The sequence below is a fragment of the Schistocerca serialis genome, chromosome 4 (assembly GCF_023864345.2).
Source record: "Schistocerca serialis cubense isolate TAMUIC-IGC-003099 chromosome 4, iqSchSeri2.2, whole genome shotgun sequence".
In the NCBI taxonomy this organism is placed as follows: domain Eukaryota; kingdom Metazoa; phylum Arthropoda; class Insecta; order Orthoptera; family Acrididae; genus Schistocerca; species Schistocerca serialis.
The window spans coordinates 580,012,217-580,037,328 of record NC_064641.1 but is presented as its reverse complement, the minus strand read 5'-3'; the positions used below and the strand labels follow the sequence as shown (position 1 = coordinate 580,037,328).

The following is a 25,112-nucleotide window of genomic DNA, read 5'->3' as shown; positions in this document are numbered from 1 at the left end:
ATGAGAGAATGTGATGTATCCATCCAGGAGCCTTCTGTTCATGTGGGATGAAATATTTCGGCAATGCAACGGGGGTGTGCAGAATGATTCATGGAAGACCTCTGAACACAACGAGATGGATCAGGTCGCACCATTCAGACTACCCCATGAGAGGATCAACAACTCATCAGGATTGCATTGTTCCTCCTCAGCTCTGGAGCAACAGCGCAACAGTGTAACACATCGCACACTATTATGGGTGACAGTCCATCGCCGTTTATTACGGCATGGGTTACGTGCACGTTGTCCACTTCTCTGCATACCTTTGAGGACTGTGCAGAAACATGCTAGACGGTAATCGTGTGTGGAACGACGTCACTGGGGACAGAAATGGCATCAGATAGTGTTTTCAGATGAATCCAGTTACTGTTTGTTTGTAAATGATGAAAATGGCTCTGAGCACTATGGGACTTAACATCTGAGGTCATCAGTCCCCTAGAACTTAGAACTACTTAAACCTAACTAACCTAAGGACATCACACACATCCACGGCCGTGGCAGGATTCGAACCTGCGACCGCAGCGATTGCACGGTACCAGACTGAAGCGCCTAGAACCGCTCGGCCACACCAGTCAGTGAAAATGATGCTCGCATTTTGTTTCGTCGCAGACAAGGGGAGAGGCATCACCGTGACTGCATTCGTACAAGACATACAGTGCCAACTCAAGGCCTTATGGTGTGGGCTGCTATTGGGTACAACCACAAATCAGAGTTGGTGCCTGTCCGGGGCAGTGTGACCAGTGTGACCTACGCGAATGTGACCCGTAGCCATACCATTTATGCCCAACACCCCAGACGCCATTTTTCGGCAAGACAATGCATGACCGCATGTTGCTGCTCAAACACGTGCCCTCTTGGTGTCACAGGATTTCAGCCTTTTGCCCTGACCCATCAGATGTGTTCCCAATCTAAAATGTGTGGAATATTGTGAAATGATAGGTACAGTGCTGTGGAACACTGAAAACCACCACAGATGAACTTTGAACCAGGTTAATGCAGCATGGATGGCTATATCACAGGATGACACGATATGCGTCAGTGCAATCACACATGGAACAAGTTACCAGGTTCCATGGCAGACCCTGTGTCGGCAACAGGACAAAGGGTGAACCGAGGTGACCGAAATGCTAGTCATTTCTGCAGAACATATTAATGTACATGCCCTGTGAATATGAGCGTCCTATCTCCATCGTTCAACGTGTTCTTTTTTCTCTGAACATGAGTGTATACCGCTCACAGATACTTACTACATAACACAAAACACAGTACAAGACTGTGTTTACTTAAGCTGGGCATATTCTAAACAGTGAAAATCAGCTTTAAACGGCCGTTTAGTAGCGGTTCCAAGGTCAATGAAGCCGACAACGACCGGGAGAGCACTGTGCTGATCACGTGCCCCTCCATACCGCATCCGACGACACCACTGGCAAAGGGGGACACGGCAGTCGGTGTCTTTTACTAATGGTTTTTGTATCTTACCGTATGATACACAAACACTTGAAATAATCTTTGTAGCCCTCAGATACACTGAGGTGACAAAGATTATGGGATAGCGATTGCAAGTACACAAGGTATACAAGGGCAGTGTATTGGCAGAGTGGTCATTCGTACGTAGGTGATTCATGTGAAAAGGTCCCCAACGGGAATTAACAGACTCTGATCGCGAAATTGTAGTTGGAGACATTCTATTTGGGAAAGCGTTACGGAACTGGGTATTCTTAGATCCACAGTACTAAGAATGTGCCGAGAATACCAAATTTCAGGCATTACCTCTCACGACGGACAGCACAGTGGCCGACGGCCTCAACTACAAAGGGCAGTGGCGTTTGCAAAGAGCTGTTAGTGCTAACAGACGAGCAACATTGCGTGAAATAACCGCGGAAATCTATGTGAGACCTACGACGAACGTATACGTTAGACAGTGCGACATTTCTGACGTTAATGGGCTATGGCATCAGACGACCGACGCGTGTGCCTCTGCTAACAGCATGATGTCGCCTGCAGAGCCTCTCCTGGGCTCGTGACCATACCGGTTGAACCCTAGATTACTGTAAAACCGTGACCTTTTCAGACGAGTCCCGATTTCAGTTTGTGAGAGCTGTTGGTAGACCAGAGTGTGGCACAGACCCTTCAAAGCCATGAACCCACGATGTCAACAAGACACTGTGCAAGCAGGTGGTTGCTCCATGATGGCGGCGGCTGTATTTGCGTGGAATGGACTGCGTCCTCTGGTCCAGCTGAACCGATCATCGACTAGAAATGGCTACGTTCGGCTACTTCGAGACCATTTTCAGCCTTTCATGGACTTCATGTTCCCAAACAACGATGGAATTTTTATGGATAGCAATGCGTCATGTCATCAGGCCACAACTGTTCGCGATTGGTTTGAAGAGCATTCTGGACAGTTCGAGCGAATGATTTGGCCACCTAGATCGCCCGGCATGAATCCCATCGAACATTTATGGGACATAATCGAGAGGTCAGTTCGCGTAAAAAATCCTGCAGCCGCAACGCTTTCGCAATCATAGACGGCTGTAGAGCCACCATGGCTCAGCATTTCTGCACAGTGCTTCCATTCACTTGTTGAGTCCATGCTGCAGTACGCCGGCCTAAAGCAGGTCAGACATGATGATAAGAGTTATCCCATGATCTTTTTCATCTCAACGTACAGGCAAGACTGTAAATGTGCGATTGATCCTTAGCAACTATCGGTTAATCTATACCTTATCGTACAGATAGGAAAAAGCTAACAATAGGTTACTTTGCATGCGTATCTAAGGAATTCATGTGCACAATAATTACCAAGTAAACAAGATACGGAGCGATTCCTATTACTGCTGCGACAAAAGCCCACTCTATAGCTGAACCAATCTGTCTAATACACGTAGGATGGATCTCCATACTCTGCAGTACGTTTGTGAAGAGAGACATTACGCAGAAGAACTTGAGGAACGCAGCTGCGGTTGTCACAATCCAGTGAGGCCCAGATACTGGAACAGAGAAAAATGTTTAATCAGATTTGATATATTGTGAGTGAATCCGGTGACTTCTAATTAGACCTGACTGACAGTAGTGAGAATACATCTGCCACTAGCAGAGACTAATCGTCGTCCTGTCGATAGAAGTTTTAACACCTTTTAGCATATTACAAACGAATAACATGAACTCCATGGCGTTGTGACACAATAATGTAAACGTCTCGGCTGGGGAAGCTGGACCTTCAAAGTAGGAAAAATGTTAGTGGTTATCAGTAACGAGTTTTATGTTGTAAATGAGTAGAGAAAGGACTGCTTAAGATTGGACATGGCAAAAAGGTCTCAAAGGCTGTGATGTCTGTCAGTTGGAAAACTATGTAACGAAAACAAACAAGAAGAAAGTAGGTAGAAAATGAATAGGTAGTAAGACTGCAGATTGCATTAATCGGGACCGAGAAAGTTGAGAACCCATTCATGAAACGGGAGTGGCAGTGGACTAAAAAGTTGAAATGGTCCCTCATAGAAGACAGCTGTTTGCATGTCCTGCAACTGCGACAAGTATCAACTTCAGATTTCTTAAGCGACAACGGTATGTTTTATCTTGGCACTACGTTCCAGGGTCAACTTCTTGGATTCTACGTTATAAACTGCTCAAGTGACTAAGAATACGCGGCTTACTTGTGTTCGCCCTACGTTACTACAGATAATTATTCCGATCCCTATAACATTTCATTCCTGGCCACACTCATGGGTTCATCCTCTTGGCTATTGTGGACGCCAGAGAGAGACTCCAGTACCCGATGGAAGAGTTGAGTGGGCTTTGTACAGCCTAGGGATGATTGGTCACAATTCCCGTAAACCACCTCATTTAAAAAATCCGTATATGAAAAATGACGGAGCTCCGATATAGGAATTAGATTAGGGATTTCTTCATGAGTTACTAAAAATATACAAGCGACGGGTTTCAGCATTGTTAATCATTTGATAGAAAATGGTTTACAGCTATCAAATAATAGCTATTAGCAGAATTAAGTACACTATTCCGCAAAACTTAAAGATGTGATAAAGTAACAGAATATATTAGAAACTCGGTGGAAATGAATGAAAGTGAGGGAGCATGTTCCCAAGGTCTGCCATTAGTGCGCAGGAAGCTGAACGTCACATGGCTTGAGGCAACGTGCCTATAGAGCCAAATGGAGTTGGCCCCACAACTCGAGAAGTAACGGGAAAAGAAGTGTGTTGTCAACTAGCGAGCAGTTATGGCGCACTCTTGTAATGTTCTTCATTACAGTATATCCTGTAGACAATATTTGGATGACTTCACACGGGGAAGAGCCATTGGGAAACTAGACGAAGGGCGAAGCATGATGACAGTAGCCCAGGAGTCTGGTATGGCTCACAGCATTGTTTAACGTGCATCGGGAGGATACCGAACCACAGGCACTGCTGCCCGGGAGGTGGCGGTCGGCCACAGTCAACTACAGCAGCAGTTAACCGTAACACTGTGTAACAAGCTAGAAAGATGGTTGCAGCTGCAACAGCATTTAACTGAAATACAAGGCACGCAGTATCACTCTCCGCAGTGGCACAGGACTGTATGGGAGGGGGGGGGGGGGGGGGTAGGGAGGGGAGGGCGGAGGCAGGAAGACTCATAAAACATTTATATATTAAATTAAAAGAGGCTGTCTTACCTGTTATAACGACGATAATAAATATGGATATCAAGGTTGCTGCCAATAATGAGAATGCTTCTGTAAACCTGCGCCCAAATTTGTTGCCCAAGAAATGTGCTGCTAGATTTCCTGGTAAGTCGCCAGCTCCCTGCGCCATGAACGCCAAAAATGGGTTTCCACCAAGGTTCCCAATGTTGAACATCATGCTGCACGTAGTCAGAACGCAGACACTCCTGCGGACAAAGAAAATGCGACGTTATTCTTCTATTAAGGCTGAAACGTGCAGCGGCTCCAGGGATCCGACTTCTCAGAGTAATTCACATTGATATATGAAAATCATTGCCTATACATGTGGTATCGATAGTTACGATGCCACGACGTAGGTGCAAGTTCATAGCTTGGCACTACGACACCGACACCGACGACAACGCTTTCTAGCAGGCGCTGTGCGCAGGTCTACGAGCTCCACTGCAGATTCTGCCCATTTTATCAAGAACAGACGGCCTGGAAACATCGCTTCAACCTCAGGGGGTGTTAGCTTGCTATTGAGACTATGTACTACTTACGACGGGTCTAAGGCTTCGCACCTCGCTGCAAAGTTATGTAACCATTTATTAACTTGTTTTTGCCTATAATAAACATCTATAATTCACACTGCAATACCGAGAGATTTTCACCTTTTCCTGCTCCTACTCACTTCCATCATTCGGCCAACCTTTCAGTTTTCAGTTTTCAGGAGCAGACCCACGCGCCGCCTTCCTGGTGGGATACCAAAATAGACAATGCGTTATCATTCGAGAATAAATGTCAAATTTTTTCGGTGGGTAGTTTTTGTATAGACCACTAACTAACATAAAAAACAATATGTCTTCAGAAGATGCTCTATGGGAGAAAAGTAGGCTTGGTACTTCGTAACGCAAAATGACAGAAATAGAAGCAAGAATCAGAAGTGGAATTAAAATTCCGTGAAAATGAAAATCAGTGATTCACTGTTGACATTAGTATCTTTAGTGAAAGTGAAGATGAACCGCAGGACTGTTAAAGGGAATGAACTGTCTAATGAGTACACACTATGAACTGAGAATAAACCGAAGAAAGACGCAAGGAATGAGGAACAGCAGAAATGGTGTTAGTGATACACCTAACATCAAAACTGGTGAGAGCGAAACTCACAAATTGAGGGCATTCTGCTACTTTGGAAGCGAAACAACACGTGTCGAATGGAACAGGGAGGACATGAAAATAGCAAGGAGGACATAAGAAGCAGACTAGCACTGCCTAAGAGCGCATTTCTGGCCAAACGACGTCTACAGCTCTGTCTGGTCACGTTAATGTGACCACCTGTCAGAAGCCTAAGTAACAAACTTTTGCAGTGCGGACTGCTGTGAGATGTGCAGGAAGAGTGCCAATGAGGTTCTGGAAGGTACCGACAGGATTGTGGAGCTATACTTACTTCAGTGCAGATGCCACCTGGCGCTAAGTTTCTCTGCTGTGGATCTATGGCGCCAACAGTCAGATTGAAGTCGTCTCACAGATTCTCGATTGAGTTTAAATCCGGTGAGTTTGGTGGCCAAGGGAGTACAGTAAACTCAGTCTGATGCCTTAGAACCACACATGCACACTGCGGGCTGTGTGATACATTGCACTGTCCTGCAGGTAGATGCCATCGTACCGAGGGAAAACAAAGAGCATGCAGCGGTGTACATGGTCCCGAATGGTAGATGTATACTTGCGTTGATCAATTATGTCCTCTAGAATGACGAGATCACCCACGATATGCCAGAAAAACATTCTTCAGATCTTATGATTGTTGCAGGATAATTGCTTTCTCACGTTTGACCCCGTACAAGCCAAAGGCCATCTGTCGGATGGTGCATGAAAGGCGATTCATCTGAAAAGGAAATCTGTCGCCGACCAGTGGAGGTCCAGCTCTGTACTGGTGTGCATATTCCAGTCTCGTGGCCGATGAATAGCAGTCAGCAGGGATGCATGAACAAGACGCTTGCTGCAGAGGCCCATATGCAGCAACGTTCGCTGAAGGGTCGTTGAGGAGAAACTGTTGATAGCCACTTGCTGACTTGGAGGTCAGTTGTTCAACAGTTGCACGTCTATTCGCGAGTACACATCTCTGTAGCGGTCGTTCACCCCTGTCATGTATAGTTCATGGTGCAGCAAAGTTGCCTTGGCGCCAGTTGTGGGTAGCGCCATTTTGCCATTCACAGCATACTTTAAACATGGCGGCAAGCGAACGATTTAGAAACATAGCCGTTTCGGAAACGCTTCCACCCTTGGCCCGAAAGCCAATGATTATGCCCTTTTGGACGTCATATATATCGCTCCGTTTCCTCATTACCCAACAATCGCATCCCGTCAACAAGTTTTATATACCCTCCATTGGTAGTGCTGGCATCAGTGGTTTTTGCACGTTGATGCAGAAAAATTCGGTGGTCATACTAATGCGTATGGACCGTGTAGTTTGAAGGTGGTCCGAACAACCCTCTGTGATTTGCAGAGTACTAATGAAGATGTAGGTATAGATCATACCGACGGTTCGCATAGACACTGGGCTGTTATTCAGTGGCTTCAGAACGAGCGACGAGAAAGCGTCAAGACACCAGTTTGGCAAGAAGAATGTGCACAGGTCCTTGCAAGGCATGCTACACTACAAGAACATCGCAGGATTGTTCGGCGCGCTCTGATGAAAAGACAACTGATAACAGGTAAAATCCGGGGAGAGTATAGAGGTAAGGTGTCACCACGAACCGTAGGGAGCAAATTTCTGGAAGCTGGATTGAAATCACGAGTGACCATGCATCGTTTATCACTGACACCACACTTGACGCAACAGAAACTAACGTGACGTAGAGCCAGAATCAGTTGGAGTACCGAGTGGCTTTCTGCGGTGTTTCTGTGGAACCATGTGCGACGGCATTAATTAAAACAGGACTGATGTGTTTGAGGGGAGGCTGAAGGATCTCTAGTACGTGACAAGAACGGTAAACCCTGATGTTGTACCCTTCACAAACAAGGTGCCAAATGACATATCCAAGCAGGATAACGCAAGAGTCCACAGTGCAGTTCACACCATAAAGTCTCTGAAGAATGTACAGATGAATGTCTGTCTGGTTCACCCACAAGAACTATCACGAACTGACGCAGCATGTGTTTCAGGCATGGCGAGAAATCCATCAAGATGACCTTCGAAGGCTGTTTGATTCCACAACAAAGAATACAAGAGTGTATTCGTCGCCATGGAAGGCACACCACACATTGGTGTTGGTGATGGACATCAGTCCCGACAAGAATGAAAATTTAATCTTTTAACAGCCGTTATTTGACGAAAAACTTCACAAAGTTTCATAAATATCGAACTGATATTTCATGGTGTAGCGCTTTCTATTTCTGTCAACGTTCAAGATGTCCCATTTATCTTGACCACCCCAAGGAACTATTGGTCCAGAAACAAAACGTCTAAAATTTCTAGAATTTGCTGACAGATAGATACCTTTACCTAAGTCTAAAGAAAAATTCAATATGTTAGCTAAATTTCATATGCAGCAGCAAATCATGTAATATGCACCGAAAGCAAAATAATAGCGACCCCTATTTTTCATTGCAAACTTTTCCGAATTTCGCGCAGTGTCTTACTTCCACGTAAACGTTACGATACCTATGATCATTAATTAAGTGATAGGCGCCTCATCATGAACCTCACATATAAAACAATAAGCAAGAATTTTTTTTTTTAGCTAATGGTTTCTGTAAAATCTTTGTGAAAGATTGCTGGGCTTGCGCCTCAATTGTCATCGCCGATCGGCCGAAAGGGGGCAAACACTTATGGGCCTCTCCTTCCGAACAAACGATAAACTCGCCCAGTGCTTTTGGACGGAAAATGGTCAGTCTGCACCGGCCACCGTACCCTACGCGGCCTCTAATTTCAGGATCTGACTTTCTCCCCTCTTTGTTATTCAGGAGTTATTTACAGAGTAACTTGAGAATGTTATGAGAGTTTTGGGATGAATATATCCAACAATCAAAGGATTACAGTTGCAACACTTGCGGGCTAAGTTAATTTTAATAATGGCGCTTATAACGTGTGTGATTGCGTGTAAATTCAGATAATTCGTTATAGCACGTAAATGGGTTTATCGAGTGCTGGAAGCTTATCTAAAATTCTGAGTAACTGTCAAATTATTAATTACCTGCCGAAAACCAGAATGAGTGTGTTCTTGAACAAACTTCTGTTTGTGACCAAGCTCAGCACACTCATGTTGGCAGAGTGACGTTTGCTCATGCTGCTGAGGACTTCATATGTGTCATCTGGAACAGGTCTCTTGTTAGTTTCTGCGATTCTGCGTATCACAGAAAACGCTTTTTTCGTGTGTCCCTTGTTAAGCAGCCATCTGGGTGACTCAGGAAGGAAACTGTAATAGTTGTGAAAGTAACAAATAAATAAAGTGAACAGAAGTTAGCATGGATTTTTATAATGCATAAACATCAGCTTTTTGTCTCTCTTACCATTAAAACAGTACTATGTTACTTAAATGCCTTCAAAATTGAAAATCATAAATTTGTTGACAGGTAAAATTTATTTAACATCATACAATATATAGCCTTGACGCAGAAAATATGACAGTTCCAATATATTCTTGGCAAACCTTTAGCGACGCCAGTTGATCTTCAAATACTTGTATACTCTGAAAACTCTTCTGGAGTCCATGGCAGAGGGTATTTGCCGTTCTAGTAGTTGTTAAAGATTATTCTCATTGCATTCACGTATGGATGATTGTTTAAACGCCTCTTTGCGTGCAGTAACCAATCTAATCTTATCTTAGCAATTCCTACGGGATCGATACGTAGGGAGCTGTAGTACATTTCTAGATTTCTCTTTTAAAGCCGGTTCCTAAAATTTTGTAAGCAGGCTTCCACTGAATAGTTTGCGTCTGTCTTCTAGTGTCTGCCACCTAAATTTTTTCAGCGCCTTCGTGACGCTCTCCCACGAGTTAATAAAACTGGTAATTATTTGTGCTATCCTTCTTTGTAGGTTCAGTGTCCATTTCTAGACGTGTTTGGCGGAGGTTCCATAGACGTGAGCAACATTTTAGGATGGGTCACTCCAGTACTTTATAACAAACCTATTGGTTGCATCTTCCCAATAACCTTTCAATGAACCGAAATCCGTCACCTACGTTACCTATGATTGAACCTATGAGGTCGTTCGGTTTCATATCCCTACAGATTGTTATACTTGTCTGAGTCGACTGATTCCAGTAGCGACCCACTGATAATACAGCAATAAGACACCACGTTTGTGCACGAGTTAACATTTCGGAACATTTTAAGCAAGTTGCTTTGTAACCTTATCAAGATCTGACTTAAGATTTTTCCAGCACTTCTGAGACTGTACTTCATTATCGACAACTGCATCATCGGCGGAAAGTGGGCGAGGCTCAATTAGAAGTAATTGAGAATACTAGGGGGATGGAAGGTTGATGGAGGGGGAGGGGTACACCAGGCAGCAAATCGTTGCTCATGTAGGCACCAATGGCTCATGCCACCTGAGTTCAGTGGCTTTCCTTGGCTCATAGAGGCGGCTGGCTGATGTGGTGAAGACAGATAACCTCGCCCGTAGCGTGGAAGCAGAGCTATCGTTTTACAGCGTCGTTCCCAGAACCGACTGCGATTCTCTCGTTTGGAATACAGTGGTAGGTCTAAGTCAGAGGTTCAGACGGTTCTGCGATGGTACCGGATGGAAATTTCTAGACCTTCGCTACTGGGTGGAGAACGTTAGTGTTCCCCTTAATAGACCAGGCGTGCGCTACACGCCGGAAATGGTTATTAGAGTAGCGGAGTACATGTGACGTGCACATGTGGGTTTTTCAGGATAGAGGAAACCCTCCACAGGCCCCATAAGATGCTTTCTCAGTCCAGAGCAGCATTCGTCAGAGTAGCAAATCGGGAGTATAAAATCTTAATATCCTGCAATTTTACTGCTGGAGTGTCTATGGAAAGATAGTGCAACTAATCTCACTTATTAACGGTAACTATGGCCACATAGTATTAGGAACGGAAAGATGGCTGAAACCAGATGTGAATAGCAATGAAATTCTGAATTCCGACTGGAATATACATAGCAAAGATAAGTTGAAAGCGGGTTGTGAAGGCGTTTCTTAGCCACAAGAAATGCAATGATATCTAGTGAAAGTAGTACCGATCCAGAATGTGAAATAATTTTAATGAATACAAGTGTTAGAGGAGCATCAAATATGGTCAGCGGATGTTTTTACAGATCACCTACTAAAGCCACAGTAGTGGCGGAATAGTTAAGAGGAAACTTGGACACTATTTCACGCGAATTTTCGCATGTTATAGTTTTAGGAGGAGATTTTAATTTACCAGCTATAGACAGGAAGACCCAACTTATTAGGATGGGTAGTAGGGACAAAGAATAATGTAAATTAGTTCTAAGCTCTTTATACGAAAAATAGTTTGAGTTGTTAATAGTAGAATCAACTCGTAAGGATAAAATCTTTGACCTGCTGATAACAAACAGAACCGAACTTTCCGACTCAGCGAAGAATAGGTAATCAGTGATCAAAGTGCCGTTACAGCATCACTGAATACGGCAGTAAACAGGCACATAAAGAAATGTAGGAAAATATTTTTGCTTAGCAAGAGCTACAAGACAAAGATTTGAAATTATCTAATGGGGCAGCACGACAATTCCATCTCCAATTCTAAAAACATTCCGTACCGATGGACAACGTTCAAGAGCGTTGTACTACACGGACTATACCGGTATTCGCCGAGTAAGCTGCGACCTGACGGGTGTAAAAGACCCGCCGTGGTTCGACAGCCATGTCAGGAAACTGCTAAAAAAGCAAAGAGAGCTTCAGTACAAATTTAAACGTAGCCCAAGTTCCACAGACAAACGAAAGTTAAACGAAGCCAAAAATAGCGTTCACCGCATGAGAAAGTAAAATTCTGTCTACCGACATGCACGGAAATCCTAAGAAGTTTTATTCTTGCTTTAAATCAATAAATGAATCTAAGGCATCTTTCCAGACACTCTGTGACCTTAATGGAGCTGAAACAGAGGACGTAACAGAAAAGGCCGAAATTCCTAACCTCTTTTTCCAAAACTGTTTCACAGAGGAAGGTCGCACTGTAGTCCCTCCTTTAAATCGTCGTACGAACGACAGAATTGCTGATACCGAAATAAATGACCATGGCATAGAAAAGCGACTGAAATCGCTACGCAGAGGGAAGGGAACTAGACCTGACGGGATACCAATACGATGCCAAATAGAGTATGTGAAAGAACGTGGCCCTCTTCTAACAGCAGTGTACCGTAGGTTTTTGGAGGAAAAAAGCACAGGTCATCCCCAGTTTCAAGATGCAAGACACTGTAGGCCTATATCTGTGACGTCGGTGAATTGTAGAATTTTGGAACTTGTTTTATGCTCGCGGACTCTGATATTTCTGAAGGCCGAAAATCTCTTCAATAGGAACCATCATGGATTCTGAAAACAACGATCTTGTGAAGCCCAGTTCGCTCTGTTTGTCCACGAGATACAGAAAGCAGCAGATAGAGGCTCCCATGTAGACGCCGTGTTCCCTGACTGCCATAAGGCGTTCGACACAGTCTCTTACTGCCGCCTAATAAACAAAATTACGAATACATAGCCAGATTTACCCTTTATTATGTGATTACACAATTGCAAAACAATCACCGGAGGCAGTTATTTCCATATAGTATTTACGAGTATGCGTATGGAACGATTTGGAATGGAATGATCACATAAAATTAACTGCGGGTAAATAAATACCAGACTGAGAATTATTGGAAGAATCTGCAGGAAATGTAGTCCATCAGGAAGAGAACTAGCTTACAAAACACTCGTTCAACCAATACTTGAATATTGGTCATCAGTGTGGGATCCGTACCAGATAGGACATAGATGAAACAGAGAAGATCTCAAGAAGAGCAGCACGTTTCGCTATAAGTTCGTTTAGTAAGGACGAAAGCGTCACAGAGATAATCAACTTATTCCAGTGGCAGACGCTGCAGGAGAGGCATTCCGAATCACGCCAAAGTTTATCGGCAAAGTTTCGAGGGCGTACGTTACTAGAAAAGTCAACAAACATATTTCTTCCCCTTATGCATGTCTCGCGATAAGGCCTTGAATATGAAATTGGAGAGGATTCGAACCCACACAGAAGCTTGCCGGAAATCGTTCTTCCGCGCACAATTCGCGACTGGGACTTGAAAGGGGAAAATGACTGTGGTACCCGTATGACAGTGGTACATATACCACTCTCCGCCACACATACCGAAAGGTGGCATTTGGAGTATGGATGTAGATGAAGATGAAGATGCATCGTCTGCGATGTCATTCCTAAAGGACGTGATTAGTAAGGGTCCCAACACATTTCCCTGGGGCACACCTGAGGCTGCTTACAATTCTGTCGACGATTCTCCATTTACGAAAACATGCTACATCCTTCCACCATCCTGAACCGAGTCACAAATTTCCATTGATGCTCCATAAAATTATACTTTAGATAACAAGCGTAGGTGAGACACTGTGTCAATTGATTTTCGGAAGCCAAGAAATACTCCCTTGACTCATCGGTTTCAGGATGTTACGTGAGAGAAGTGCTAGTAGGATTCTCATGGCCGATGTTTCTGGAATCTGCGCTTGTTGGGATGATTCTTAGTGATGGAGCAGTAGCGCAACACTGAACACAAGTTTGATACGAGGGATATTCGGAAAGTAAGTTCCGATCATGAAATGGAAAACACTGCGAAAATCTAACAAAACTTTGCACCTATGTGTTCGACAGTGTCTCTAGTATCCCTGTCGGTTGCATCACTTCGCTCTTTTCAGTTCTGAGCGCACGGTGAGTACATAAAGTTGCGTAGAAAATAGTGTCTCCCTCCAAGTATGAGGTCCTGGTGAGAGATTTCGCCTGAAGTTATGCAGCCCACATTACAGAACTGTCATATGGTTCCTACTTCGTGGCAATTCTCGGTCGCAATCTTCAGGGGCAATGAAAATGCTCCTGCAGCGTTTTCGATGGGAAGTGTTTGATCACCCGCACTACAGCCAGTAATTGGCTCCCTCCGTGTTTCATCTCTGTTCACATTAGCTACTGGCTATGAAGACAACATTTTCGTGCACACAACGAGCTGTAGATGAGCGTAGAGAATTGGCGGGAACACAGGCGGCTGCCTTCTATGACGAGGGTATTGGAAAGTTGGTATAACGGTGCGACAGATGTCCTAGCTGGAGCGGCGACTACGTAGAGAAGTAGCTGGAAGGTGGAGCCAACATTCGCAAATAAAACATTTCTGATTTTCAATGTTGTTTCCATTTCGCGACTGATCGGAACTTCCTTCCTGGACAAGCCTTGTGTTACCAGCATTTATAGGAACTGTGAGAGTGCAACTGGTGCCAGTTAGAACAGTGTACGTTCAACCCTCTTGAGTACAACGTGCATGCATAATTTCGAAGAGACAGATTCAGTCTTATAAAAGAAGTCTCCGGCTGAAGTTGGAAACATGTTCTCCTGAGAACAGGTTTTCTGTTACAGTTATCGTCGAAAGGAGTCATCGCTGGTCTATTCAAAAATCATACACGGACGCTACAGCTGGGATGAGGAGGATTCTAACAAAAAGGCATGAAGTTCAGATCTGTCAATATAAGTTAGAACTTTTAGAGAAATTATATACTCACGATACTGTCTTGTGTTTTCGAACGAGTATTGCATGATGTTAACAAGGGCCCTAATTTTTTAAAAGTAAGTGTTAATGTGAGAAGAAATCCATTTTTAACCAACAACTTCGTCAGAACTTCCCTGAATAACCAAAAAGAAAAAAAAAACAACTCTTTGCTACCTTCAACACCCAGCATAAAGTGTGGTTTGCTGTGTCGTATCTAAAGCCACTTGTTTTGTAGTGAGGGGAGTTGCAAGAACTGTAACATCAGCTCGTTACGTTATTAGCAGACGTAACCAAACTAATTTCTACCCTTACAACATAGTAATCAATGGAAGTCATTCGTCCTTTCACACAATTATGGCATTTCATAACCTCTGTGGTATTCTGATTTGATTGCTCGCAGTATTTTCTATTGGTGCATCTCAAAACGAAATCAAATAACTGAGAATAAGAACTCAATTACAACCCTGCAGACGAAGTTTTCACGGTGCAGGCCACCACCACCTGGAGGTTACTCAGACTACTTTACTATTAACTAACAAAATATTTCTCACTTATACGAGGGTCTTTTCGAAAGTTCAAAATGGTTCAAATGGCTCTAAGCACTATGGGACTTAACATCTGAGGTCATCAGTCTCCTAGACTTAGAACTAATTAAACCTAACTAACCTAAGGACATCACACACATCCACGCCCGAGGCAGGATTCGACCGTAGCAGCAGCGCGGTTCCGGACTGAAGTGCCTAGAACCGCTCGGCCACAAGATCCGGCTTTTCCGAAAATAATGCCTCCTATTTTTTGGGTGACTTTGGATGTCCACACCAAATGTCGTGCTTGCTTGAACCTTCCTCTTTCATATGCATGTGGTTCCATTGTACTGAGGTAGTTGGTTCCAGCAGAGGAGTGTTCCAAAATGGAGTCTGATATGAACGCGTGTATAAAACAGCGATGTCTGATTCAATTCCTCACTGCTCAAGAAATTGCACCGAATGAAATCCATCGACGCTTGCTAAAGGTGTATCGAGGCGATCAAATAGACGTGAGCAATGTGAGGCGATGGGTACGGCATTTTCAAGGTGGTGAAAACGGTGTGCGTGACAAGCCACAGTACGGTCGACTCTGCACACTTGTCATCCCTCGCAATGAAGAGCATCTTGATCAACCCTCATACCTGCTGATCGGAGGACACGGACCAGAGAATTGTGTGAAAAGCCGAATTTCGGCTGTAATGCCGTCGAAAGAATGTTGGAAGATCTTGATTGTTGCAAAGTCTGTGCGTGTTGGGTCCCGCGGATGCTTGCAGGAGAACAAAAAACTCATCGGTTGGAAATTTGTCGTGATCTGCTGGACCAATATGGAGCCGAAGGTGACAATTTTCTGAACAGCATCGTCACCAGAGATGAGACTTGGTGTCACCACTAAGAGCCGAAATCCAAAAGACAGTCCATGGAATGACGACACGCGAATTCTCCGTCAAAGAAGAAATTTAAAACACAGCCGACTGCAGGCAAAGTGATGTGCTCAGTCTACTGGGATAGCTATGGTGTGGTTCTTTTGGATATTCTGGGGCCTGGAGAAACTGTCAATCCATCACGCTACAAGGCGATACTGACTAAGCTAGAAGCCCGAATTTTCAAGGTAAGGGCAGAGAAAAAGACCAACTTTCACCTGCAACATGATAACGTCAGTCCCCACACCAATTTTTCGACCACACAGCTCATTGCGAAATTAAGCTGGACAGTCTTACTACATCCACCGTACATTTCCCATTTAGCGCCTTAAAACTTGCATCTCTTTGGGCCTCCGAATGATGGACTACATGGTGAACATTTTCAAGACTCGAATGCCGTTGTCAAAGCTGTAGGGGAGTGGTTGGCCTAAGCTGGTTCCGATTTTTAAAAGGGCGGCATGCAGGCTCTCATTAATTGTTGACAGAAGTTCATAACGAATGGTGGTGACCATGTGGAAAAATGACAGTCTGTAGCTGAAATACTGCTCTATTTAGTTGCGCAGTTGTGATTTATGTATGTCCTGTAGTTTCCATGAATAAAAATAGGAGGCATTACTTTCGGAACGACCCTCTTATTTTCACTGTCAGTCTAACTAATGGTCTGCATGCCGTGTCGAACCATCACCTCAGAATAAAAAGAGATTGTTCTGGAGAAGGATGCTGAAGGACAAAGTTGGACCGAGTGGCGCCTGAATGACCAGTGAAGTGAGAGGCATTCGCTCTCTCTGCTCTCGGCGCAGCTTGACGTGTGCCCTCAATGATTTTGAGACTTTGTTCCGTCGCTGATGGACACCCACCATGACAAACCAGGCCTTCTGGTGATTCACCAACTCCAGGGCGTGACAGGCTGTACTCCGTAGTGGAAAATATAGTCAACTGTGGCACCTTTTGTCCCATTTCTAAGTGCCTCGGATGCCTGCAATTCCTGACAACTACTCTGGCACCTGCATGTGACAAGAGGCTCTCGGAATGTGTATGCTGAATTGAAAAGCTTCTATGGCATTGTCATCTGCAATCACAAGAGGCTCTCGGAATGTGTATGCTGAATTGAAAAGCTTCTATGCATTGTCATCTGCAAGACGAAATTTAGTTCTAACACCCACTAGCATGTTAATGACACAATAAGTGAATGTAATTCTGTCGCTAATCGTGTTGTTCTGCATCGATTGGAGAATTAGAGCTCCCTTGCGCCACACTGTACTAAAAAAAATCTCCTGTTTACAGCAACCGTAGTTTCTGATCGATCATGCATGTTCCACATTAATACTTGCTTCTAATACTTCTTCGTGAAATACATGCTATAAACAGAAAAGCTACTATTTACATACAAACAGAGAACAACTTACCTTTGGCAGGTGAAGAGAAGAAAACATGGAACTGATGACGCTAGCATAAACGTGACCCAGTTTCCAGATGCCCAAGCGATGAGGGGACTCACCATTGAACCCACACTCATCATTAAAGCAAACTGGAAGTTGATATTCGACCGGTACATGATGTCCGTCAGCTCAAGCCCTGCAATTTTGAAGTGGTGTCACATCATATGAAAGACGCACTAATTTTGAATTTACAGCTATCGGTTGCCCGCCGTAACACGTTGTGAAAGTCATACGAAATTTCATCGAAACGTGAGCCATCATCAGCAGACAATAGATTTACTGACCAGGAAGTGAGCGATATGCAGCTCATACATGCAATGGAAAAGCGCACAACGACTCTATGTCGATCTGTTCTCCCTGCGACGCCAACCACACCACAGTACTTTAGCATTTGCGGCTTTTGACACTCTTCATGAGGAAATCCTCCAATGCTGCTATGTATTACTTTTATTGTTCAACTAAAACTGCTCAGAAAAATAACCTGAGACAGAACCAAGGGATACAGAATGCACGTTTGAACGTAAGTAGTGCAGTGGAAATTGCTGATGTCAGCAGCAAGGACCTTGGGCGAATGAAACAAGTTTGTTTCCAAACAGGACACACAGCGCATATCGTTGACATTTGTACTGTTGTGCAGAGATCACCGACATAGTGTATTGCTGATGCAAAGATAAATGGGAGTAGCCGGCCAAAGTGGCCAAGCGGTTCTAGGCGCTACAGTCTGGAACCGCGCGACCGCTACGGTCGCAGGTTCGAATCCTGCCTCGGGCATGGATGTGTGTGATGTCCTTAGGTTAGTTAGGTTTAAGTAGTTCTAAGTTCTAGGGGACTTGTGGCCTCAGCAGTTGAGTTCCATAGTGCTCAGCGCCATTTGAACCATACATGGGAGTAAGCAATCAGACGAAATGCAGTTAATATACTTGTGTGCAAAAATTAAGAACGAGGGTAATTTTCGCATGACATGTCGCTGCCAAGTAACACAGCTCGACGAAACTTGCAGCCACACGTAGAAAGAACTGCTACGTCATAGTACAGAAATTAACTGGGCGAAACACACACTGAGACGAACAGAAGTGACACTTTAATTCAAAGACAATAATTATACTGAAGTTGTCGTGATTTATGAAGGTACCATGGTTATTACTAAAGTCGCGACATGGATCTCAATAGGATGTGTGATCACCAAAGACGGCAGCATATGCTTTGAACGTAGTAGGGCGTCGCATTGCTGCACCTGGGTGCGTTAAAGTGGAAACAGGTAGTGCACCTAGGAGTACTGTCGAACATCATCGTTCTGGTGGCCCAGGTGTTACGTTGTGGGGAGGTAAAGGGTGGGGCAGGTAAAAGTGGCCCAGAGAGAAGAGTTCCAGGGTACAAAGAAAGACAGCAGAGCAATGGAAATAAAGTACTAACCTGACTATATCAGACGTTGAAAGTGACCACCGTTCTCCTTTAGGCACTTTTGGGCCCTGGTCACCGAGCTACTGACCTCGGATCGAAGCTGAACTGCTGGAATTTTGGCAGTCTCATCCGAAGTGTTCTGCTGCAGTTCTTGAAGACTATGAGGGTTGTTGGATACGACTTAGGTTTGAGAGCTCCCCACACAAAGTAATCGCACACTGACAGATGAGGTAACGTGAGTGGTCAGCTACAGTCGCGATTAGACTGCAGGTTTCAAATGGAGTATTCGTCCCCGTGATCGACGTGATATGCCGATCTTTTTACGACTGCCGACGGCTTGATTTGGTAGGACTCTGCATCATTTTCTGCTGAACTGCAGCCACATTTTCTGGTGTGCGCATGTTTTGGAATGTTTATGACTTGTACAAAGCCGCGCGGGATTAGCCGAGCGGTCTGGGGGCTGTAGTCATAGGACTGTGCGGCTGGTCCCGGCGGAGGTTCGAGTCCTCCCTCGGGCATGGGTGTGGGTGTTTGTCCTTAGGATAATTTAGGTTAAGTAGTGTGTAAGCTTAGGGAGTGATGGCCTTAGCAGTTAAGTCCCATAAGATTTCACACACATTAGAACATTTTGAACTTGTTCAAAACAGATCCTATCTGACGCCATTTTCGGACTAAGCGTTGCATGGCACTCTTTGCCGGCGCTTTGACAGCATTAAACTTCTCAGCAAACAACTGACCACACCGTTTCAATGACTTTGTTGTAAAGTAACTTTCCACAACGAACACCCGCCACTCCACTTTGAGGACCACTGTCTCCTTTGCACAGCTCTACTCACACTGACACAGCCCGTACTACGCTCTGAACTGGTATGGATCACGTGGCGGGCGCACACGTCTTGTGCGTGTCACGTGTGCGATTATATGTATAGGGTGGTCCATTGATAGTGACCGGGCCCAATTTCTCACGAAATAAGCATCAAACGAAAAAACTACAAAGAACGAAACTCATCTAGCTTGAAGGGGGAAACCAGATGGCGCTATGGTTGGCCCGCTAGATGGCGCTGCCATTGGTCTATCTACATCTACATTCTACATTGATACTCCGCAAGCCACCCAACGGTGTGTGGCGGAGGGCACTTTACGTGCCACTGTCATTACCTCCCTTTCCTGTTCCAGTCGCGTATGGTTCGCGGGAAGAACGACTGTCTGAAAGCCTCCGTGCGCGCTCTAATCTCTCTAATTTTACATTCGTGATCTCCTCGGGAGGTATAAGTAGGGGGAAGCAATATATTCGATACCTCATCCAGAAACGCACCCTCTCGAAACCTGGCGAGCAAGCTACACCGTGATGCAGAGCGCCTCTCTTGCAGAGTCTGCCACTTGAGTTTATTAAACATCTCCGTAACGCTATCACGGTTACCAAATAACCCTGTGACGAAACGCGCCGCTCTTCTTTGGATCTTCTCTATCTCCTCCGTCAGACCGATCCGGTACGGATCCCACACTGATGAGCAATACTCAAGTATAGGTCGAACGAGTGTTTTGCAAGCCACCTCCTTTGTTGATGGACGGGTATCAACTGCGTTTTCTTTAAAAAGAGGTACTCCTTTTTTATTACATATTCGTGTAGTACGTAAAGAAATACAAATGTCTTAGTTGGACCACTTTTTTTGCTTTGTGATAAATGGCGCTGTAATAGTCACAAACGTATAAGCACGTGGTATCACGTAACATTCCGCTAGTGCGGACAGTATTTGCTTCGTGATATATTACCTTTGTTAAAATGGACCTTTTACCAATTGCGGAAAAGGTCGATATCGTCTTGATGTATGGATATTGTGATCAAAATGCCCAACAGGCGTGTGCTATTTATGCTACTCGGTATCCTGGACGACATCATCCAACTGTCCGGACCGTTCGCCGGATATTTACGTTATTTAAGGAAACAGGGAGTGCTCAGCCACATATTTTAACGTCAACCACGACCTACAACAAATGATGATGCCCACGTATGTGTTTTAGCTGCAGTCACGACTTATCCGCACATCAGTAGCAGACAAATTGCGCGAGAATCGGGAATCTCATAAACGACGGTGTTGAGAATGCTACATGAACATCGGTTGCACCCGTACCATATTTCTATGCACCAAGAATTGCATGGCGACGACTTTGAACGGCGTGTAGAGTTCTGCCACTGGGCACAAGAGAAATTACGGGTCGATGACAGATTTTTTGCACGCGTTCTATTTAGGGTCGAAGCGTCATTCCCCAACAGCGGTAACGTAAACCGGCATAATATGCGCTATTGGCAACGGAGAATCCGCGATGGCTGCGACAAGAATATCAGCGACCATGGCGGGTTAATGTATGGTGCGGCATTACGGGAGGAAGGATAACTGGCCCCCATTTTATCGATGGCATTCTAAATGGTACAGTGTATGCTGATTTCCTACGTAATGTTCTACCGATGTTACTACAAGATGTTTCACTGCATGACAGAATGGCGATGAACTTCCAACATGATGGATGTCCGGCACGTATCTCGCGTGCGATTGAAGCGGTATTGAATAGCATATTTCATGACAGGTGGATTGGTCGTCGAAGCACCATACCATGGCCCGCACATTCACCGGATCTGACGTCTCCGGATTTCCTTCTGTGGGGAAAGATGAAGGATATTTGCTATCATGATAGACCGACAACGCCTGACAACATGCGTCAGCGCATTGTCAATGCATGTGCGAACATTTCGGATGGCGAACTACTCGCTGTTGAGAGGAATGTCGTTACACGTATTGCCAAATGCAATGAGGTTTACGGACATAATTTTGAGCATTTATTGCGTTAATGTGGTATTCACAGGTAATCACGCTGTAACGGCATGCGTTTTCAGAAATGATAAGTTCACAAAGGTACATGTATCACATTGGAACAACCGAAACAAAATATTCAAACGTACCTACGTTCTGTATTTTAATTTAAAAAACCTACCTGTTACCGACTGTTCGTCTAAAACTGTGAGCCATATGTTTATGACTATTACAACGCCATCTATCACAAAGCGAAGAAAGTGGTCCAACTAAAACATTCATATTTCTTTACGTACTACACGAATATTTAATAAAAAATGGGGGTTCCTATTTAAAGAAACGCAGTTGATATTCGTTTGACCTATGGCAGCGGCATCTAGCGGGCCAACCATAGCGCCATCTTGTTTGCCCCTTCAAGCTAGACAAGTTTCGTTCTTTGTAGTTTTTTCGTTTGACGCTTATTTCGTTAGATATTTGGCCCGGTCACGATCAATGGACCACTTATCCGGACCACTTTTATTTGCCCCACCCTGTGTAACGTTGCAAGGGCGTGCTGCCTTCCAGATCTTTGACCGGTCAATGTGCCTGTGACACTGTGCTCCTTCCCCGTAAGCGTCTTTCCAGCGATGCTCGACGGCATCTAACTGTGCAAGTGGAGGAGCTCTCGAAACGAGAGGGCATTCGGCGAACGGACTGACTGCCCTTCACCCGGCTTCAGTCCCATTAAGTACCCGTGTGATGCGCGGGGAAGAAGTACTGCAGAACGCCACATGCACCAATGACCAGCCAGCAAATGTCAACCACACTGGTGAGTAACGGAACGCTCTACCACAAGAACTCCTTGCCAACCTCGTGGCGAGTGTGAGGGCATGTTTCAGAGCGTACACTGTCGTCAGTGGTGATCACACACTGTATTAAGAACCACCTCCGGCCTTTTTATATGTCGAGTAGACCTTCTTAAACCGCTGTTTTTCGGTGTAATTATTGCCTTTCAATAAAAGCGCCATTAATGTTCGTCTCATTGTGTATTTCTTTCAGTTAGCTTCCATACTAAACTGGCCGGCCGGGGTGGCGAGCGGTTCTAGGCGCTACAGTCTGGAACCGCGCGACCGCTACGGTCGCAGGTTCGAATCCCGCCTCGGGCATGGATGTGTGTGATGCCTTTAGGTTAGTTAGGTTTAAGTAGTTCTAAGTTCTAGGGGACTGATGACCTCAGAAGTTAAGTCCCATAGTGCTCAGAGCCATTTGAACCATTTGAGCCATACTAAACTGTAGTAGTTCTTTCTATGTATGCTCTAAGTTTCATCGAGCTATGTTAATTGAGAGTCACAGGTCACGTGAATTTTACTTTTGTCCTTAAAGTTTTACTCCAGTGTATTTAACGAGCCACCGTCGACCACGGGTTCCTTATACCAAAACATTAGAAAATATACATGAACAGCAGGGAACGATTAACGAGAATAGTAGATTATACTGCGCAGGTGATAGCGAACCTGTCACGTGTACCAGTATAGTAGCTGCTCCAAAGAAATTATTTTGATAAATGCAGATCTAAACAAAGATGAGGCGTTACTACTGACAGCGAGATTCTGCAGGTGAAGCTATAAAATTCTTCAAACGTAGCTCAGGTTGATGATGTCGAAGTACTAAAACCAGGCAGTTATCGTAATGGAAATCCTATACTCTTTTTTAAGTCAGTACACGTGACCGTGAGCGAAACAAGTTCTACTTTCGTGGAAAAAGATAAATACCATTGCAAAACAATGTGCAATACTGCTCCTGATAAATGTCTGGAATACCTTGAGCAACTGTTTCCCAACACACGCTGATTATCTTTAAAAAGCCTGTTGTTAAAAAAACCGGTAGTGGTGACAAGAATAGCATTACAAGATTAAAAGCTAGGGAAAAAAAAAAATTCTGTATGCGCTGTTCTGTTCCCCCCTCCCGCCGGAGGTTCGAGTCTTCCCTCGGGCATGTGTGTGTGTTTTTCTTAGCATAAGTCAGTTTAAGTTAGTTTCAGTTGTGTGTAAGCCTAGGGACCGATGACCTCAGCGGTTTGGGCCCTTAGGAATTCACACACATTTGAACATTTTTTTCTTCTGTTCCGCACCGTAGATTTTTCGTGAAAGCTTTGGTATAAAATCAATGTCTTTCGTGTCAATATGTAATTTAATAATTAATCACTTTATATAATGGTCAACAGCGAAGATAGACAAATCACAAGTTTATCGCTCTACTCTGGTGCCGACATGTTGCCATCTATGTATCATGACTGTTCACTGTGACATCTTCCAACGACGCCTTCAGACGATCTGTATATTTTTGCCCCCGGTTGCTGTAGGTTCCACGGACCTGTCGCGTAATCGCCTTGCGAATTTTTCTTCATTTGCTTTTCGACACTGCCGTAGCTCTCATATTCGCTCGACACTGGTCTTTTTGTGTCTTTTAGATTACTTTCCTCGCGAGCTTTCCTGTGATTCCGGGGGTATTTGCGAGTAACGTGAGACATCTTTCATTATCTTTTACTTTTCAATTTAATACTGATTTTTCAATTTGGTTCCTAATAGTGATCCACAATGACACCCGAATCAATGTTTCAGCGAAACGTGTTTACACGCTACATCGACGAAGCTAATATGAAAGAATCATGCGTATGAGCTTGTGCTGGTATGATGACGGCACAGTCAAAACAAATACTACGTGACAAGTACATACAGACATGATCTATTCGTTTTGGGCTGAACCACTGCAAGCTACGGTCGCAGGTTCGAATCCTGCCTCGGGCATGGATGTGTGTGATGTCCTTAGGTTAGTTAGGTTTAAGTAGTTCTACGTTCTAGGGGACTGATGACCACAGCTGTTAAGTCCCATAGTGCTCAGAGCCACTTTTTTTGAACCACTGCACGCTATTAGTTTCCCAGTTATTAGTGATTCAAATCAGACCTAGCTTTCAAAAAGTGTTTTAAGGTAGAAGACTGCAGCACCATTCCCCCGTTCCATTATCGAACAAACGTAAGGATGGCTGACATAGTGTTTAGTGTATCTGGGATTGTAAAACAGTTAGGATACTTAGACGCCAGGAAGGCATCTGGCCCAGTCGGTATCCCCGTAAGATTTTACGTTAACTATTCTACAAATATAGCACCATTATTATCCATAATCTATAAGAGATCATTGGAGCAGCGGAAAGTTCCACGGGATTGGAAGAAGGCCCAGGTCATAGCAATCTATAAAAAGGGTAGAAAATCAGATGCACATAATTACCAGCCAATTTCACTTACATCGATTTGTTGTGTTAGCCATAATGACCTTTCTAGACTCTGAGAAACTCATCTGCAGAAACCAGCACCGGTTTTAGGAGACAGTGGTCATGCGAGACACAGGTGGCCCTCTTTGTGCATGATACACAACAGGATCTAGATACCGGCTCCCAGGTCGAAAGGTGTTAGGCTCAGTTCCGCACTGTCGCTTGCTCCAAAAAGTGCGCGCTTACGGTCTATCCGACGACATATGCGGTTGGATAGAAAGTTTTCTAAAAGACATGGAGCAGTATGCCGTCCTGAATGGGGAGGCTTCAACAGAAACAAGCGTAACTTCAGGT

General features: G+C 44.5%; 1 protein-coding gene across 1 annotated transcript in view; it reads right to left on the bottom strand.

Moving 5' to 3' along the window:
• The window catches only part of LOC126474032 (solute carrier family 22 member 7-like), a 91,831-nt gene that overhangs the window by 3,679 nt on the left and 63,040 nt on the right, over positions 1-25,112 (bottom strand). The window contains exons 5-8 of the mRNA XM_050101439.1: positions 17,268-17,436; positions 8,890-9,111; positions 4,706-4,920; positions 2,842-3,029 (exon numbers count right to left, since the gene is read on the bottom strand). Of these exons, the coding sequence (XP_049957396.1) occupies positions 2,842-3,029; positions 4,706-4,920; positions 8,890-9,111; positions 17,268-17,436 (794 nt within the window). The remainder of the gene's footprint in view (positions 1-2,841; positions 3,030-4,705; positions 4,921-8,889; positions 9,112-17,267; positions 17,437-25,112) is intronic.